Source organism: Pezoporus flaviventris, unplaced genomic scaffold (genome assembly GCF_033815535.1).
Source record: "Pezoporus flaviventris isolate CSIRO_AGI_PZ_B2104156 unplaced genomic scaffold, CSIRO_AGI_Pfla_v1 ptg000059l, whole genome shotgun sequence".
Classification (NCBI taxonomy): domain Eukaryota; kingdom Metazoa; phylum Chordata; class Aves; order Psittaciformes; family Psittacidae; genus Pezoporus; species Pezoporus flaviventris.
This window is the reverse complement of record NW_026892607.1, coordinates 2,555,798-2,575,518: the sequence shown is the minus strand read 5'-3', so window position 1 is coordinate 2,575,518 and position 19,721 is coordinate 2,555,798. Positions and strand designations below refer to the sequence as shown.

Here is a 19,721-nt window from a genome sequence, read left to right as displayed (position 1 = left end):
ATATATAAAACTCTGAATATCTTAAAAACTTAGGCTGGATATAAAATTTCTTCAAATGGATGCTGCACTGCTCCTTCAGCTCACGGAATACAAGTTTGGTGGCCCATCACAAATGCCATCATTCCTTGCTTCTGCCCCTGTTTTTCTGCTCCACATCTACTGCCGTTACAGTAAGGTTAAATGGCAAGCAACTGTTTCTTCCTCAGTGTTTGTCACCCACCCCGTGCACTGACAATGGGACTCCATGCCCGAAAGGTTGCCTGGGATTTTTCCAAACGTTTTGGTAGATGTGATGCAAAGCTCGCCTTTGCTCAGTCAGATCTCGATGGGTCACAGCTGCAGGGCTGGGCCTTTGCTGCATCTCTAATTTACCTTTATTCCAGTGTCTTGATTTAGAAAAAGGACTTTCAGCCTTCAAACGTTGGGAAATAGCAAAGCAGAAGTAGCTTTTCCTAGCAGGGAATTCTCAGAACTAGCCTCTAATTGCTGTATTTCAACAGGCTGAAAAGCCACAGTGCTTAGTGAAAGAGATGCATGGAACATATCCAAGAGCTCTGCCAGGTTTTGGGTTTAGCTTTTCTTTAATAAAGCTTTGTACCCACCACAGTTTATTTCAATGGAGATACAAAACAATTCCAGTAAAGGCAAAAGTCTGTCACGTTTACCTACTTCATACAGAATGTGTGCTCAACGGGGGGAAGTCCAACTGGAAAGCTTGGTGCATTGTGGGACACACGTTTTAACTTCTACTGATGAGAACACAACCAGAAGAGCTTGAAAACAGATAAGCTAATTGAGAACTACCATGTTCCGATGGCAATGAGAAACCCAGACATGCTGAGCTCTAACTGGAGCAGCTTCCCTGGCAGTGAAGAATGACTTCACCAGACAACAGAATTCTAAGTGAAGGGAATTGTCTGGCACAGACATTCTCAGCTTCTTGCCTTCCTGATGGAATGAGCAAGCAAATGAAGGTGGCCACAAAACCAACCAGCGTGAAACTGGATTTTATCCTTGTAACTACCATGGCCAAGAAAATAACGCACTTCAGAAAGTGGTTTTTCATTCATCACGGATTGGGCATCAAAGTAAGTTGACAATAGCAGCTATAATACCAACAGTGCTAATTTAGCTAAATACCATTAACCTTACTGTCTCCTTGGACTAAATTCAGATCATTCTTGACAGGTTTAAAGGCAGACTAGAATCAGACATGGACCTGCTGTTCAGTCTGGCACCCACTGAAATGAGGCAGGTCACAGGACATACACTGATGTAGACGAGGAATATTTTTAGACAGATGAGCAGAGAGGGATTCATGGAGAACGATGACTGCCATGGACCCAAGGGTAGTTCCAGTCCATCTCAGTCCCATTCCATGCAGTCACAGACCTTTTCTCCCAACAGCCACAGTACCCAGGTGACTGCCGCAGTAGCCTAAACCCTTAGTTACACCCGCTAATTCTCCAGCATCAGGCAAAAGGAATTTTGCAGACTTGGGAATACAAGTTTGCACTTTCATTTGCAGCATCTGGTGCTGTCAGACATGGTACAGCCTAGACAAATACACAAAGCACTTCTCTAACTGCACGCTGGCTCTTGACCTGCTGCACCGTTACCTATGGATGGGTTGTGACTTCCCTCGTGACACTCTCCCACTCACCAAAGGGAAGCAGGGACATTCCTTCACCAGGTCCTGTAGGTAAAATCTCCAGTCTGTGTCCAACTTGGAATCCCCTGATTTGAGGTAGAATTTTAGGTCTGCTGTGCATAGTATCTTACAGGGTCAAACTCTAAATGCTGCTTACATTTAAAGGCTTGCCCTTTGAACAAGACTGCCAAAAATGAGGGTGGTGGCTCCCTGTGAGCAACACTGACAGTGGCAAAGTGCTTTGTGTCTCATCAGGAAATTGGTCCCTTGAGGGAGAGTTCCCTCCTCCACATTGCTAATCTTTGTGTGACAACAATGTACTCTGCAGTGGGTACTGACTACCACTACCATTTAGGAGAAAGAGACCCAGTCGGAAACCATCCAAATGGATGAGTCAGAGAAAGGAAATTCATTCTGATGTGGGAGACATTGTCCTCATTAAATGAAAGTACTTCATTGAAAAGTATCACTCAACACTAATGTGATAATATTACCTGATTAGCCTAGTGCTCTGCATATGCTCCATTCAGAGCAGCACTATGTCTCTTTACAACTGTAATTAAAGCTCCATGACAAATAAACATATATAAGGTTAAAAAAAAAGGAGGGCTTCCCCTTTCACTTGAGCAATTCAATAAGTAAGAAAGGTTTGAAAATTGTTTAACAATTTCCCCCAAAATAGTTAATTGTTGCCCATGACACCAACCTTTCTGCAGTGTCCAGCACAGCTCTGAGTCTCCTGAGCTTTCACTGCCTATCAAAATGTATTGCTACACCATGGTTTGCGCAGCAAAGATTTGCCCTTTTGTGATTCATATAACTGATTTTTAATGCTCTCCATGAATACCCCATAAATCTACAGACACTGCAGGAAGTACAGCGTGGTAATCCCAACCTGAGCTTTCAGTTGCTTCAGTTGTAATAGTTCATAAATCTGGATTTGTTTTCCCAAACGGTACACCAACAACTCAATTATTATTGAAATTAGCACTAGAAGATGGGTGCAGGAGTGGTAAAGCAGTGGCTGGGCAGGTTAGAAATCATTTCTGTTCTAGAGACCTTGCTGTACTGTTGTATTTCTGGACAAGTCTAAACGAAGCTTTCTCAGCTTTAATTTTGGGAGCCTCCAAACAGACCTGGCTTAAGAGAACTACCTCTAACAAAACCATTTGTTGAGTTACAACCTGTTGAAGAGAGACCAACTTTTGTGCTGGAAGCAAAGGCAGAGCCTGAGTGCAAGTCGCCCTCGGATGCCCACTTCCACTGCTGGTATAAATGGCATAACCACACATTCAGTTGTGCCAGGCAGACAACCCTTCCTTGGGCTGAACTCTGTTCTCTCTTCTGCAGGAATGCTACTGCTGGGACAAGGGGATGATGCCATCGGCACTGCTCTACTTGCAGGAGGCAGCCAGTGACCAGGTATTCTGATTTTTTCCCCCCAAATACCAGTTTATTGCATTTCAGAGGTAAAACATGCAGAGGAAGAGGCATCCTACAAACACACCAATGTTAAAGGTATGTTCTGCTAGAGAGGGGTATGTGCAGTGTGTAACTTCATGAAGAATCACTCATTTCCATGCTCAGAGACACTCCTACACCAGCCTTGAATTTTACAACAAATTGGAGGTTTCATCTAGCAATAAGCTCAGCACACAGCAGTACAAGCTTGAATTTTGCATCAGTGATCATGTAATATCTGACAAAACAGTAGCTAAAGGGCATCCTTAGTGCTTTTCATAGTTAAGATTACTGACAGGACACTGCCACACTTTGATGCACACACCTAGGACTTTTTCATTTCTGCTGCTTCAATACTTGAGGAGATCTCCATACACAGGAGGTTTACAGCCATTTTCTTCTCAGCATCGAGGCCTGGCTGTTGCTATGGGAACAGACGTATTCCCCCAAATCCCTCTGGTTCTTCCACTTTTCCTGCTCTAATCATCTAAATTGTGAGTGATTCATACAGCAAAACATCTTTGTTCTTTTCCTTAGAAAATGAGATACATTTCGTCTTCTGATCGCTTACAGCAGTGTAAGTCCACAGAAGTAACAGTGTTGTGCCAAATCTGAATGCGATAAACTGGTGTTAGGCACACGTTTCTAAGTTATTTTATAATTCAGTACATCCTTGTCTTATTTTTCATTTTCAAGCCCCCACATTCCACAAGCAGAAGGGAAACCACATTTTCCTTAATGCTGAAAATCACGAGACTTATACTCACTTTCCAATTGCATTTGGCAGAATTGTAAGCTGATTGTCATCTACTTTCAAAGTTGTGAGCCTCTTCAACAGCCCTGCGAAACAGGGAAGGAAGAAGTAACAGTAAAACATTTCACAGTGATCTTTACTTTCTGTAATCCCCCATATCCTTCAAGAAACAGTGATTTCTAATGCTGAATAACCCTGATCTACAGTTTAGAAAACACATGTATATGGGATAGTGCGCAGCCACGCTCTTGTCCCATTGACAATGTGTGTCATCAGACTGAAGCACTGATTGAAGGTTAAGCTGAACTGCAGATAAAATATTAAATGTATTCCTGGAGCCTAGAGAAAAAACCCTGTAAAAAAGAAAGACTAGGATACTACCTGTGCAGCAAGAGCTGTATTTCTGCTGATCTATTAATGTTTCTATTGGATTCAAGTCCCGTTGCCTCGATTAAAAGGTGCTCAGGTCATAACAGGACATGAGGCAAAGCATCTAAAGTTAATGCTGCATTTATAAAGCTTCACAATATGTGAGCATAGACAGGAGACTGGAATCTGACTGAAAACCAGAATCTATCCTGACTGTATTTGCATCTGTGGTTCATTCTTATCGTTAAAAGAGTCATTACACATCTAAGTGTAAGCAGATGCATAACTGGGTAACATTCACCAAGAAGGGAATGAAACTTCCACTTTATCAGGGCAAAACTGCAGAAAACAATAACAAAGACAGAAAAAAGGGGAAAAACATTGCACTGCAGTGCTAGAAACAGAGCTTGAAACAGATTTCCACCTTCTGGAGGTTATTAACACTTCAAAATCTGCTTCTCCTCCTGAAGGAATTCTGCACTGAAATAGCAGGTTTTAAATTATTATTTGCAATTAATGTTGGGAATAATATAAATTAATCACTAATACAGAAAAAATGTATGAGAACTGAAGCAAATGAAAAGTATCATTAAAAGGGATGCTAGAAAATGCAGTATTAAAACGCTTGGCTTTGCTTTGCTGCTGTTAAATCTATTACTACTGAGTGATGAGAATTTGGAAATGAGGACTGAATATATACAATTGCAAGAATGTATAATTCAAAGAGTACACATTTATTCAGGAGCTAAATCTCCTCTAAAAAACAATCTGCATATGCACATCAGAAACCCACATAAAGCAAAACCTCTAGAATTTAGGGTGCAAGGTAGAAGACCAAGATGGAAAAGAGCTGTAAAAGGCATCTAATACCATTCCTGTAGCACAGGAACATTACCTAGCAATACTCTTGGGAATCTTGACTAAGACTGGAGAATTTAAGAGTTCCATGTTCAAAGGGACACACTTAGGAAGGTGAAAAACATGATGTGGTAATGATTTAGTGGCTCATCTGCTGGAAGGTGTAGAAGAAAGACTTCAAGTGTTGCCGAAGAAAACATAAGGGATCAAGACCAATATGAAACATGCAGTTATACAAGGTTAGACACCTACAACCACTCAGCCTCCAGAACTTCTGCATATCCTAAATAACTCAGAAATTCTGTGCATGCAATATAGTCAAAAAAGAAAACCAGTAGTTTGAACTATTTCTCTGCTTGATGCTCTCATATGGAATTGCACTACTGTAACTAAAAGCAGCAATTTCCTCCCAGAGTTTCTTGCTGCTAACATAATCACTATTATACTTACTTTCCGATTCAGATCAGCTCAATTATATCTTTCTTTGCTTATTCTCTTTAAAATAGCAGAGCAGAATAATCAGTTCCTTCTAACCAGGGATTTTTTTCCTCACTTTACAAAATGGTCCTCATGGATGGTCCAGATAGAGATATTTCCAACTCCTTTAGAATTTAATGGCAGTTCTTGTTTCAGCCATTATAAAGTCTCACAAAAAAAGATATAAATTAAATCCTCAACTGTAAAGGATTACAAGAAATCCTCAGCTTTTCTCACCTATGGAGTCTGGCAGTTGCTGCAACATATTGGATGACAACAGGAGATCTTCAAGTCCTTCACATCCTGATATGTCCAAATCCACAGTTTCTATCCTGTTTTTTGACACATCCAGGTACACGAGCTGTTTTAACTTCCCTATAGACTTAATAGCATGTTACAAAGCGTTACTTCAACAGATAGACACTCCATGCCAGCTTCTAAGTTCAATTAAAGACAAGCAATGGTAATACATGGTAATACAGGCTCATATTCAGTTATCTCAGCAGCCTTTTATTTCACTGTCACAGTACGAGTGGTGATCCAACACCCCTCCTGTCCCAACAACTGCAAAAGCAACCATGCCAGACTAAACAACACACACCAAGCTAAATAATGCGTTCCAAATCCATTACATCTGTGCAAGGTTTGAGTTCTCATTCAGCTGTATTCTATCTTCATCTGGACACAGATACAAGGGTGTTTACTCACAAGTCACATCTATTCAGCAGTCCTGAAGAGCACTAAGGCTGGACATGCAGGTAAAGCTCCTTTGCATCAAACTGATTCTCTGAATTTTACAGAACCTAAAACTAGACTGTAGACATTCACAGTTCAATTATGAGGGGTTAACCCCCTTGGTACATGCTTGTGAATAAGTGTTTATCTGTAGCTAGAGCATCAATGAGCAACAGGACAGGAATCATCTCTGCTTCTACAGAGGCAGTTTCGTCTTATCTTTAATCCTAGCTGAGTGTTGTGTAAAGGGAAAATCTCCCTTTCACCCAGCCTTCGCCATTCTATCCATTTTAACAGTTGAACACGACCGTTGTTTCTAGCACAGACTATTTAAAAACCTGAATTATCTGCACTGGAAACCTGGCAAATCTCTAAATCTTAAAATCAATTACCACTTGGCATTGCATTTCTGTTTTTAAAAGCCAAATTTCAAGGCTAATATTAACTGCTTTAAACCTCTTGTTGTGAGGAAGGCTTTCATAAAACACCATCTAGGATCTACTAGGACCAGGTTCAGGAAACACGAATTCTTCACTGAAATCATTATGCTCCTTGGGATCCAGTTCCATGATCTCCTTGAACTTTTTCACCTCTAAGGACCCTCTCCAGGGATTCTGGCAGCTCAACAGGGCTGTGTTTGGAACACAATTTAGCACTGGATTCATCAACCCATTTCATTGTGAAGGGGAAAGAAACAGAACAATGGTTATAATGTTTGTGCCCACACTCTCTTGTGGATCTGCTGTTCCTTCTGCTCGGTTACACTGCCGCAGCAATACTGCACTGTTGCAGTTCTAGATCTCCAGCTGGTTTCAGTAACAAGAAGTGGTTTCCACATCAGCTTTTCTTTGCAATGACAGAGCACTCAAAGTGGAGATTTGGACAGAGACTGAAAATTATAATTTTCCATGCAAACATCTGCTGAGCACAGAATAAACCCCAAATATAATCCAGTTAAGACAAAACCCAGCCATTGCTCAATGAAAAACATTGAACTGGGATTCACAAATGGTCAAAGGTGAAAAAGGAGATGTTACTTCTTCCAACACCTCGACATGTCAGTGCTAGATCTAGTTCTGCATTCTCCCTGCAGCAATAAATGCACGAAACCCATGATCTGTTGTCACCTGTGTGTTAAAACCCTAATGATGGGGAGCCCCATCTCCAGCCACAGTCACCGTGGGGATTTTAGAGTGACAACCTCAAACAATTCATGGCAACAAAGTTCTACGGTGAGTAGCAATGCCTCAGAAACAGCACTGACAGATAACCATGACCTTAATGTTTGCATTGTAAAATGCCTTTTGTTCCATTTCTAAATGGAGTGCTTTCTAGAGAAACACATCCTGTGCCCCTGCCTCAGAACTGCTTTTAGCTTACTTCAATCTGTACCTACCATCTGTTATTTTTAAGCTTATTTAGATTACTTAATATTTCCTCTTCTTTGTAAAACTCACATGGGTTTTTACAGAAGAGCTAGTTAACACACCGTGATGTGCAAGAAGCAATGACTCCTCACAAAGAAAACCACCTCAGGCTTAAATAAGCCAGGCACATCCCTACTTAGCCACTATCATGTAATAACACAGCATCGAAAAGCTTTTCATATGAACGGCTCTGCTGAGACTTATGTCTTGATAATAATTAATGACTACATGAACCAGGAATATGTACCCACCCAAGCAAATGCATGTGCAGTTGTTCACTGCAAGGTAAACAGTTCATTGGATCAACAATAACTTAATTACATAAAATAAATGTTCATACCCCAGGTAGTACTTGCAAGGAATTGTTGTCCATCCACAACTCCTTTAGATTCTGTATTTGTTCGAGAACCTCAGGCTGAGGAAAAGAATTCAGTGTTACGGACAGTTAAATAAATCACTGCTTTTGTGGTTGAATAGAAATCAATATTGTCTTTTAAAAAAGGATTCCCTCTTCACCTTCCTTTAATTTTTATAGCCCACATCAGACTTTCAGACAGTCAATGCCATGAACATCCTCATTTCATTCCATTTAACCACTGTTACTCTGTTCAAAACTTGGAACATTTAAGAAGCTTTGGAACAGAAATGAACAGAAAGAGCAACTCAGAAGTTCCTGTTCTAAACAGTCTGTTGGCAGCAGGAACAAGCAAATAAGAGAAGTGAGAACTGTAGAGCTGCAGGTACAATGCATAGGAAAGAAAGAGCAAAGCTCATCCTGCAGCACATGTGGAACTGCCTTTTGCACAAGTCATGGTAGCTGAACAGAGTCATGCCGCTGAAAACTTCGTTGGGTTTGATTGAAAACTGCATTTATGTACGATTTGATGGCTGCAAATGTCATTTTTGGTGGTTAAAACAGTGGTATGCAACGATAAAGCCTTAAAATGACAATACTGAACTTTAACTAAGATGCTTTATTCATTTCAACACTCCGGGATGTCAGTGAGAGAAACTGCAAAAGGCAGTTCCCAAAATCATTTCTCACTCATTACAGCTGTGAAATCAGGAGCTATCAGGTCACAATATTTCTGGGTTTCAGCCTCAGCCGTAGTTTCCTTTTTCATGAAACGCTCTTTTCCCAATAAACCAAGACTTCCGATGTTCCTTAGCTGCAAAGTCGCAGAGGACTTTCTTTGGCAGAAACTGATATGAAATACTTCCTTTGCTCTAACCCAGATTCTACCATTTATAAGTCTGTAGCACTATTGCACTGGAATTATTCTAACACAGCTAGAAACAAAAGTATCTTCAGAGAGAGCTCTGATCACCTGTAGTGGCCTAAGTTCCTTGGAAGGATGTAATTCCACAGGAAATATGAGTTTCCAAGTCACACAGTACAGGAAGAACCTTCCCACCCTCAGTTTCCTGTGTTGTCACCTAATCTGCTTCTATTACAAAATGATAAGTCAATAGTTTAAAGATCATTTATTTTGCCTTGGCTGCTTCTATTGAAATGTTGTTGTCCTTCAGTGGTTAAACCCACTTCTGATTTCCAGGCTGAACGGGTTACTGGTCATTTAATACTGCTCGTTCCTGTGATGGTCCATGTCTCTTTATTCCTCTGGGTGTTCACTGACTGAGGTTATTGCACAAAGCCACAATTCCTCTCTCAACTTCAATTTTCTTTTAAATCCCTCTCATTAGACAGACACCCTTCTCAAAGGCAACAGACTACTCCTATGTTGCACTATTACAGTGTGATTGGAAATCTCTTGAGCATTATTATGGTATACCATGCATTATGGTATAGTATTATGGCACCATAATCCAGATGAGATCTCACTGAAGTTTTGGTAAGTGATATTAAAAACTTATTGGTCTGTGTTAGAAATGCTTCTGCTGATGCATTTGTGGAGAGTATTCTCATTTTCCACATAGATTGCTACGAATGGAATGAGAATAGGAATGGAATATAAATAGAATAGACTAGAATAGAAATAGAATACAATAGACTATTCCAGGGACTTATAACAATCATGCAGTCCCACTGCCTGACCAATTCAGAGCTAGCCAGAACTTAAAGGATATTATTATGGTCATTGTCAAATACCTCCTCATCACTGACAGCCCTGGGGCATGAACCAGCTCTCCAGGAAGCCTGTACCAGGGTTCAAGCACCCTCTTAGTAAAGGAACACTTCCCAGTATCAAGCCTGAACTGAAGACTGACATGAATCTTTGGTAAAAGTCTATTACATTTTGTCCTCTTTCCTCTTCCTTTTCTCCCTCCCTTTATCTATTTCCTTTCACAATTTCTCCTAAAGCCTTGCTGCTGAGAGCAGACTCTGGAAACTCTGGGAAGAGCCACCCCAGGCCTCCCCCTCCCTTCAGATCCTGCAGTTGCTGTTTATCCTTTGCCCAGTGCCATTTTTTGACACTTCAAAGAGTGGGAGATCTCAAAACCTTGTCTCTACCTTGTGATTTAATGCTTCGGTTTTCCTGGAGACCTGGGACACAGATTTGCTATTCCTTTCCTTGATTACATTAAACCACTTGAATATGGTTTTCTATTTTGGAAGTGCCAATTTCTATTTTAGGAGCGCATGCCCTGCTCATGAGTTGTATAATCTTATTTCCAGAAAATGAATGAGCAGAATTGCTTCATTTTTGCAATAGCCTTTATTCTTAACCCCCCATGCCCATTGCTCCAGTTAGTCTGGAGGGAGAGCACTGAGGCATCCAGTGCAAAGGGAGGGACTGTTGCAGAAACTCAGCTTTTCCACACCACCACAGTTCATAGAATGGTTTGTGTTGAAGGGACCTTAAAGCTCCTCCAGCTCCAACCCCTGCCACGGGCAGGGACCCCTTCCACTAGAGCAGCTTGCTCAAGGTCTCCCTGGAGCCTCCTCTTCTCCAGGCTGAAGAAGCCTGGAGTTCTAGGTAGTATTTTCCTCCAATAAAAAGAAGGTTTCTATTGAAGCCCAAATCAGGTTTTGAGAATCCAGGAAAACAGGACCCTCCCACCCTTCTCCCTTTAAACTAGTACCACTTTCCTTACGACATTTCTGCAGATTCACGCAGGGCCCTTGCCTCTTTGCCCGTTTTGTTTGTGGCATTTGACTCCAGTTCATACACTGCTGTACCAGCTTCCTGAAAACTGACTCCATCCAGGGAGTCTGGGCCTCACAGCAGAATGGGGCCACCAGCTCCTGACTGATCTCTCTTAGGGGACAGTATGGTACAATGAAAAAATGTCGAATGATGATGAAGTCATTTAAAACAAAGACTACCCCTGAAGAAGACACACTGAATTCAGAAAGCATATACAGATATAAATGTATAAAATACTTATATAATAATACATATACAATATATATTTTTTTCTTACAATCAAAATTCCGAACACCACTTCTGAAAGTTTTATTCTATTTAACTATGCAAAAGATCTCTAGCTTTAATTAAAACTCTGAGTTAAACAAATCAATCTCCTACCCGGCTGTATAAACTAGTTAATGTTAATGGGGTTATAACCATAATGGTAGAAGATAGCGCACTGCCTATAAACCAGATGTAGACACTTTCCTATAGCTTTCTACTGTTAGATGAACTTTCAAAAGTTGTTTGAAGTGAAATTACCCTCATTTTAATTAAAGCTACAGGAGCTATCACCCTCCTAAAGCTGTCGCCCTTGATTTAGCAGCACTGGCTTTACTTCTATGGTTCTGAAGGAAAGGTGGTTGGGCTCACAGGGTTTCTCAGTCACTGGACAGGTTGGTGGTGGGTAAGGCACACACAGGCATTAATTTCCATCACCATCAGTGCAACAGCGAGTGCCACAGTGTTCATTTGTTGTCTTACAGGAGCAAGTCCTGAACAGCACAAGCAGCAACTGCTCTCAACAAGGACAAGGCACCAGTTTTCTGAGTTTTATGTTCTTTTAGCAGATTTAGAGCTCCTGCAGGTGAAGTCAGTGAGCTCTCCTGAAAAACAGGCACATTTTAAGACAGTTTAAGCACCCTCACACTGTTTCTGACAAGTGCCAACTCCTATAGGTGCAATAGAAACATACCTAAAGGGAACAGCGACCCGTTTGTTTTCTATACTGACAGTAGACAAAACTCCTGAAAGCTGTTAAATCTCAGGGAACCCAATTCTCATCTTAGAGGTGAGGTAGGGACAGAACTGCTTTTGGAGTCCAACATTTACTCCTGCTAATATTTACAAGACATACTGACAGATACTAAGAAATTACTACATAATGCCACAAGCATTTACACTGGGATCATCAGGTCACCCCACACTGAAGTATTCCAGCAATAGCGACCAGCTCAGAGAATCATCACCTTGATCTGAACTGCAGAAGCTTGACATAGGTGAAGCACATTCTGTTACCAGCATTCACCTCATGAACTATGATAAGTCTTCTTTCTACAAGGAAATGTGGCCATAGCATGTGGCTATGCTACATAATGGCTTTAAGTAAAGGTTTAATACCCCCCCCCCGAACACCCAAACCACACAAACTTCCCATTAAGGACTGCTGCATTTCTTACCAGTTCAGAGAATTCATTATTGCCCAGATCAAGCCTCTCCAGCTGAGTCAGTTTGTGCATTGACCTGTAAGAGATGAGGAAATATCCAAGGTGAAATTTTTACTTGCAAAATGTCAATCAGACTGGTCAGATAAAACCAAAGCTCAAGTGATACTGTTATTGCAAGAAGAATGCCATCAGTTTGATGCAGATGCAAATGAGAACAACATGCTTCATTCTAGAAACATTAGCTATAGCTCCTGAAACTTAGCCAGGACCCCTTCCAAGAGGCAACGTGGCTTCCCTCCTATGGGTCAAGTTCAATTTAATGAATTACTGCTTTTGTTTGCATGAGCAACGCTGGAACAGGGCATTACCTTTAATTTCTCTTTAAGCCCTGCTAGGCCAATACACTCCGACCACCACACTGGATTGCGGTCGTGGAAAAAGAGGATAAAAATAACAGCATAATTTAGCATTAACTGCAGCAGTGGGTTCAGAGGCTTTCTGAAGTAATCAGAGTTGTTCCTAATCAAAGATTAGCATAGGCTTAATTGACGTGATCTAAAATACCAACCTGCAATTTATAGCAGAAGCAAAACTGATTATCCAAGACGCTGTGGCTAAAAACCCAGCCCTGTTTGAACACTGAAATCAGGGGGAAATGGGGCTCTGCTGGGGCTGGCTGCAGAGCACGGCTGCACATTTATGACAATTCCAATTTTACTTTCAATTATCTAAAATAGGAAAAAGAAGTCGCAGAAAGAGAAGCGCTGTTCTTCAATAACAGAGCGAAGGACTTGTTGTTGGACATGTTAGTAAAATACAGACCCATGCAGATAAACAAATAATCCACCCTTAAGGTGAAGAAGTTACATATTGCATTGGATTTCTTTAATTAAACAGACTCGGGTCACGCTGAGTGACCTGCTGCACTTCTTCACTTCCAGTGTATCTGCAAGGAATGGATCTTGGGCTCTCCAGCCAGGATGAGGCACCAGATGTGGCTCTGTCCTTTACAGAAAGTAATGATCCGTGCAGAGAAGCTGCCTCTCTGGTTCAGTGGTCAGCTATCTGCCCAAGGACTGAGGAATCCCTTACGGATTTCTTTGGTGCCTTCTGTGTTACTGCGCTCCTGTTCTAACCTATTGGGCTTTCTGAAACATTCTTCTCAGTGGTCACCTTTCTATTTGCCCGTTATTGCTCTTTTCTTGTCCAGGTTTGCCCGGTCTCAGTTTCCTACCAAGCCTCTGAAATCTATTTGGCAACTAAGTTATTCCTGCTGATCAGTTGGTGTTTTGGAAACATCTAGAAAGAGTCAAAGTGTACTTCCAGAATCATTCCATCTTCCTATGCTGACACTCACCCGAACATGAATTCATGATAACTTTGCTTTTTAGTGCTTTCTGACAGCCCTCCTATGCCATACTCATATTCATGGTTGCACATGGTTTCTTTGTATTTTTCGTTTTCCTGCCCCACTCTTTTCCAGTGTATCTTCCAAACTATTTGATCCACGTTCACAGGTCCTTTTTAGACAACAGAACAACAGATACTTTTTACTTGTTTGATAAAATGAAAGGGAGCTGCCCACAAGCCTCCCAAGGGCTGAGCACTTGCTTTAAAATGAAGTGAAAAAGCAACAACAACCTTTTGGCTATAAGGTACAAACCACAGCGTTGTGGTTTAAGCCTAGAGGATGAAGGGGGTGATCCTGGTGCTTCTCTGAGACAATATTTACCAATAGAGCTGTGATCAGATCACAGAATCACAGAATAGTTAGGGTTGGAAAGGACCTGAATATCATCAGTTCCAACCCCCTGCCATGGGCAGGGACACCTCACACTAAACCATCTCACCCAAGGCTCTGTCCAACCTGGCCTTGAACACTGCCAGGGATGGAGCATTCACAACCTCCCTGGGCAACCCATTCCAGTGCCTCACCACCCTCACAGGAAAGAACTTCTTCCTTAGATCCAATCTAAACTTCCCCTGTTTCAGTTTGAACCCGTTACCCCTTGTCCTGTCACTACAGTCCCTAATGAAGAGTCCCTCCCCAGCATCCCTATAGGCCCCCTTCAGATACACTGGAAGCTGCTCTGAGGTCTCCACACAGCTTCTCTTCTCCAGGCTGAACAGCCCCAGCTTTCTCATCCTGAATTTATATATATATATTTCTATATACTCTACATGGACCATTTTAGTGTTATAGATCTTGATTCATGCTCCCCAGTTCCCAGCCTGTTTCTTACTCCATTGTGGTTTTTTACAGCATTTACTTATTCCTGTTATAAAACCAGAAGGAAAAATAAAAACATTTTCTCTTTCACTGGCAAGCCCTTGGTCTGCAGCAGTGTCTGGGAGGGTGGGAGCCAGGCAAGATAACTGAGCATTCCACCAGCACAGGAGAGGAGGATGATGCAGAGAGATAATGAAGTCACCTGCACAAAGCGAACGTTCACACTCTCCCCCAAATGATTCCATTTTATGTTATAATCTCCATTAAAGTAATAGTGAAAAATGTTTTTAACCCCTCTGGTGCTCAAATGCACTGCACTTCTCTTTGGAAATGCTTTGCAAAAGCTGAGTGAGGTGTTAACGCATCCAGGCAACACACTTAAGCCAGCTCACCTACCCTCCTGTTCTCCTTAATAGCACATATATCCCTAAAACATCTACCTTTTGTCTAACTTACTCCTCCTAAACCTTTCACCACTGTCTCAACTGATCTGTCATTTATCTAGTTCAGACTTCTGACACTTAGATACAAGTTGTAAATATCACACACAGATATGAAAATTAATTGAACTCCGTGGAGTAAGTAACTATACTTGTAACTCCAAAAGCATTGACTATGGGCCCGCTGGTTAACATATGGGATCTCACTGACTGTAGAAGAGCTCCTGTGTGCACTCCATGGCAGTGAGTGTTGCCAAGCCCGGCCTCCAGAGCTTCCTCAAAATGATTCCACTTTTACTTATTCACAGTTTACCAGTTACTGTTCTGGAAATCAGAGTATTTTTGTTTAAAACACACCAGAAACACGTTCCAGCCTGGGAGCGCCGCAAGTTTATAGGGCATCACACACGCAGATGTTCCAAGTTTCTCCAGTTACATTAACTGTACACACACAGTGCTCAAAGCTCTCACAATTATAAACCAGGAAACGTGCTGCATGTTTTTAACAGCTGGTACAAAGCTTTCTCTCACAGGCAGGACTATGCATTCTGCACTAAAGTCCATAGAGGCTTCTAGTGATGACAACTCCCCAGGTGATCCTAAACCCCAAGCACAAGAGTGGAGATACCTAAACAGCAGTGCCCCATTGTCATTCACACATGAAATCACTCTTTATACAGAGCAGGAATCATGTATTTTGGAATGTGAAACACTGAAACGCTTCAAAACCTAATAATAATCAAAGTTACAATTGGGTCAGTAAAGACTTGTGGATGTCACACTGTGTTCTACCTTTGAGCAAGGCTTCTGCTTTAGAACGTCTGGTTTGTACCACTGTAAGCAACTTTTAAATACCACTTCCCGTAATTTCCATCAGAAACTCAAACGTTTGTATGGGGGCAGATTAATTTTGGCTGGCTGGCACTACATCAAAGATAAATCACACTGCCCAAGGTACACAGGGGAATAGTAGCTGACGTTTTTCATTAACCGGTGATATTTTTATCACTTTCATGTAATTAATCGTATTTTTCTTATGGAGAGATTCATTATAATTTTTTTTATGTAGGGTCATTTTGTAAAGGTGGAACAGGACAGGTGCAATCATGGGTAATGTTCAGTTAAATATTCACTGCTTAAATGATGTAATGTAAGGTAACTAATGCACTAATAAAACCTGCAGCCCAAAATTTCACATAAACCTTTCTCCGTATTGCATTCAATCTATTCTGCGATTCATAAAGAACTGCAGGAGTTACAGAGACAAAAATCACAGAATCCCAGCCTGGTTTGGGTTGGAAGGGACCTTAAAGCTCATCCAGTCCCAGCCCCCTGCCACGGGCAGGGACACCTTCCACTAGAGCAGCTTGCTCCAAGCCCCTGTGTCCAACCTGGCCTTGAACACTGCCAGGGATGGGGCAGCCACAGCTTCTCTGGGCACCCTGTGCCAGCGCCTCAGCACCCTCACAGGGAAGAGCTTCTGCCTAAGAGCTCATCTCAAGTCTCCCCTCTGGCAGCTTAAAGCCATTCCCCTTGGCCTGTCCCTACATCCCTTGTCCCAAGCCCCTCTCCAGCTTTCCTGCAGCCCCTTCAGGCACTGGAGCTGCTCTCAGGTCTCCCCTTCAGGAGCCTTCTCTTCTCCAGGCTGAACAAGTGTGATTCTGGGCTGCTGAACCGGACCTCATGGTCGGTTTCCAATAAGGGGAATAAGTTTTTGAGTATTTTACAAACAATAATGGAACATGGTTCTCAAATGCATGAAAATCAGCCTCAATTACTTAGGGAGACTACTACATACTGTGTGAAAATGAACCTTGCCCGCAACAGTTTTGCAACATTCACACGCCATAAAGCATAACTCCCATGATACAGCTCAGTGGCATTCCTTACAAGTCATGGTAATCACATACACTGCCTAATACAACTTCCTCATGTTTTTCATGCTTGTTTTTTGCTGCCTTATTTAGAAGATGCTTATCTACACATTGAAAACACTTCAACTAACTTGGAACATGCCTTGGCTTAGAGATTCTGCCAGAACAAACAAGTCAACTGCCATATATTCTGTTAAGGAAATCACGGTATTCCCATCAAAACCCTGGCCAGCTTTCTGACAGACAGGAGGTGATGATGACATGCAAGTTTATCCAAACCTCCTTTCACAAACTTCCAGCCACATCTGCATTATTCCCACATCTGAACTGTATTCATAAATAACACAAACACCTCTAATAGGTAAAAACTCAGGAGTGAGAAGCCACTGTATCAGACACAGGTAGATTTACACAGGGGTAAGTACAATCTCACACTGCTAATCCATGCCTGCTTCTCACATGGCGTACTTCTAAGGCAGGACTGAGGAAGTTACAACAGTTACACACTGTGTCCTGGGCAGCAACACACAAAACTGCGTCTCCATTTGAGCTCGGGATAAATGGATACCATCATTTTCTGAAGAAACGAAAAGCAAATCAAGGCAAATATGCTGCCCTGTTCACTTCAAATAGTATCTTCTCACACTTCCGTTGTACACAGTCTCCTTTACTTCAAAGTCATTAAAACATCACATCCAGGAGCCTCTTCCGCTTTCAGTATTTTAAACCTTGCAATGTACCTTTAACTTCACTAATGAATCAGTTTGGAAGGTACATTGTGCTATTAATGTTAGTAATATACCTGTTGCGGAGTAGTTAAATCTCAACCAGGGCTAAAGCATTACATGATAGAATCACGTAAATCTCAAAATAACTCATATAGTTTCTAGAATATAAAACATGTACAGTGTGAAGTGAAGGGCGAAAAGTATAAATTAATCTGTCATAAAGTATTGAACCTACACATTATACAAGCTTCAAAATAACAGAGTCTGCTTAAAACCTGAGTTTGAGGGTACAAAATGCTGTTACCCATGGACTGAAACGTAACAGAGAAAGTATCTAAAATTATGTACATAATATATATCCTAATGCCCATCCATCTTTAACTCTCACAGTTAATAGCCATTTCAACTTTTAACTGTATTGAAGGACTTAAGGACTTGAAGATCTTCAGGACTGAAGAACTGCAGCACCCATGCACACATCGGAGAACATAGCAGAGACCCCAGAATGATGCCCAAAGCAGTTCTGCGTCTGAAGACCAAGTAAGTCCAGCAGCTCTTTATTGGTCAGTTGTGGCAGTGCTACTCTTGGAAGGCCTTATTAACTAACAGAGAGAGGTGAGGAGCAGAGTCTGCACAGCATCACTGCCGTGCAACATGTGGGGTTGCACACAGTGTCCCCTGGGTTGAGCACAGGGGAAACCACCCATCACGCTCACCCATATCAAACCCTCTGGGACTAAGAGGCCCCCTCCATCAGCCTTTGCGTACCAGAGTTCTTTGGTCTCGTAACATAGCTTGGGAGAACTACCTCAACACAGTCTACTCATGCTGATGTTCTTCATGCTGCCACTTCTGGGGCTTCACAGACACATCTTTACATGGAAGCTGGGAATCAAGCTCTTGTGTGATTCAGTCATAAGAAAAACACAGGGACACCTGATTTTTGGGAAAAAAAATGTTTGTGTGCAAAGTGGAAAGATTTCACACCATGACCTATATCACACCATGACCTCAAACACTGCCTTCCACACAGGATCCTAAATTCCCTTCTGCTTTATTCCTGCTGGAAACCCATCAGATCCCTAGAATTAATCCCTAAGTTCAGGACCCAGTTATGAATCATTCTACAGATGGAACAGTTTGCTCAACGGATGGCAGAAAAAGGTGGTATCTTCACAGTTTTGACCCTCATTCACACACAGATTTCTCTCCCAGCACAGTTTTCAGAGCTTTGGGGAAGAACACTCGGAATCTCAGTTCAGATCTACTTCTGCCTAACTGATTACACACATAAACAGAACACAGCTATTGCTGCTGCTGTGTAACAGCAGGAGGATGGGCTGGGATGGAGTCATTGGTGTGATGATCAGTACATGATGCATACAGTACTTCTGTACATTACCTTATGACTGTTTTCTGGAATACCAGAGGAATATCATCCGTCACGTACACATTCACAGCGTGACCCTGAAACGTCCCACCTATGATCACTTCCCGAAGGATCCTTTGATATAGAAAACCGAAAATTGCCACCTAACATTTGGTGTTTTCTCTTTCATAATGCTCATCTCAGAAAAACCTGGAGGATTGCCATCCGTAACGTAATGAGGAGTTACCTGCCCACTTGCAGGATTAAATGGCCTCAACTTAACTACAGCCCCTTTTCCAGACAGTAACGTGTGTTCCTTAACCTCATATCCACTGTAAAATGCTGATTTCAATGGACAACTTGAAGATGAAAAATTCAAAGTTGTAATATTTTGAAGTATATCTAGTTCAAAGCATTCAAAGTACCAGCACCAGCAATATATATTATGATCGATAATATTCCCTGGGCGCAGTGTGAGTCCCAGGGTAAACATCCCCCCGGCAGTCACTAAGCCTCGGAGGCAAATTCCCATCTATTAAAGTGGTTCTGCTGAGATCAAGGATTTTGTTGTCATTTGTCTGCATGTGGGCAGAGAAACACAAGTGGATCAGTAACAGAGGAGACACACTGAGAGCACAAACTGCTCCATGTTCTGGGACAGACACACTATTCAATACCTAGGGACACACCAGGACTCAGCAGGAGTGACTGTGCCATTCACTGCCACAAAAGCCCCCTTGTGCTTTTGCTTACAAGGTTCAGTATTTGGTAAACGAGGCATTTGACACCTTATATTTTGTTTATGGGA

The 19,721-nt window shown here is 41.8% G+C and overlaps 1 protein-coding gene across 9 annotated transcripts in view; it reads right to left on the bottom strand.

Moving 5' to 3' along the window:
* The window catches only part of LRRC7 (leucine rich repeat containing 7), a 161,313-nt gene that overhangs the window by 47,656 nt on the left and 93,936 nt on the right, over positions 1-19,721 (bottom strand). For 8 of the 9 annotated variants that reach the window (XM_061469768.1, XM_061469760.1, XM_061469763.1 and 5 more), the window contains 4 exons: positions 12,285-12,348; positions 8,073-8,147; positions 5,808-5,952; positions 3,880-3,952 (listed from right to left, as the gene is read on the bottom strand). In XM_061469768.1, coding sequence (XP_061325752.1) covers positions 3,880-3,952; positions 5,808-5,952; positions 8,073-8,147; positions 12,285-12,348 — 357 coding nt within the window. Of the gene's footprint in view, positions 1-3,879; positions 3,953-5,807; positions 5,953-8,072; positions 8,148-12,284; positions 12,349-19,721 lie in introns of those variants that run through there. The other variant, XM_061469767.1, reaches the window with a different exon arrangement.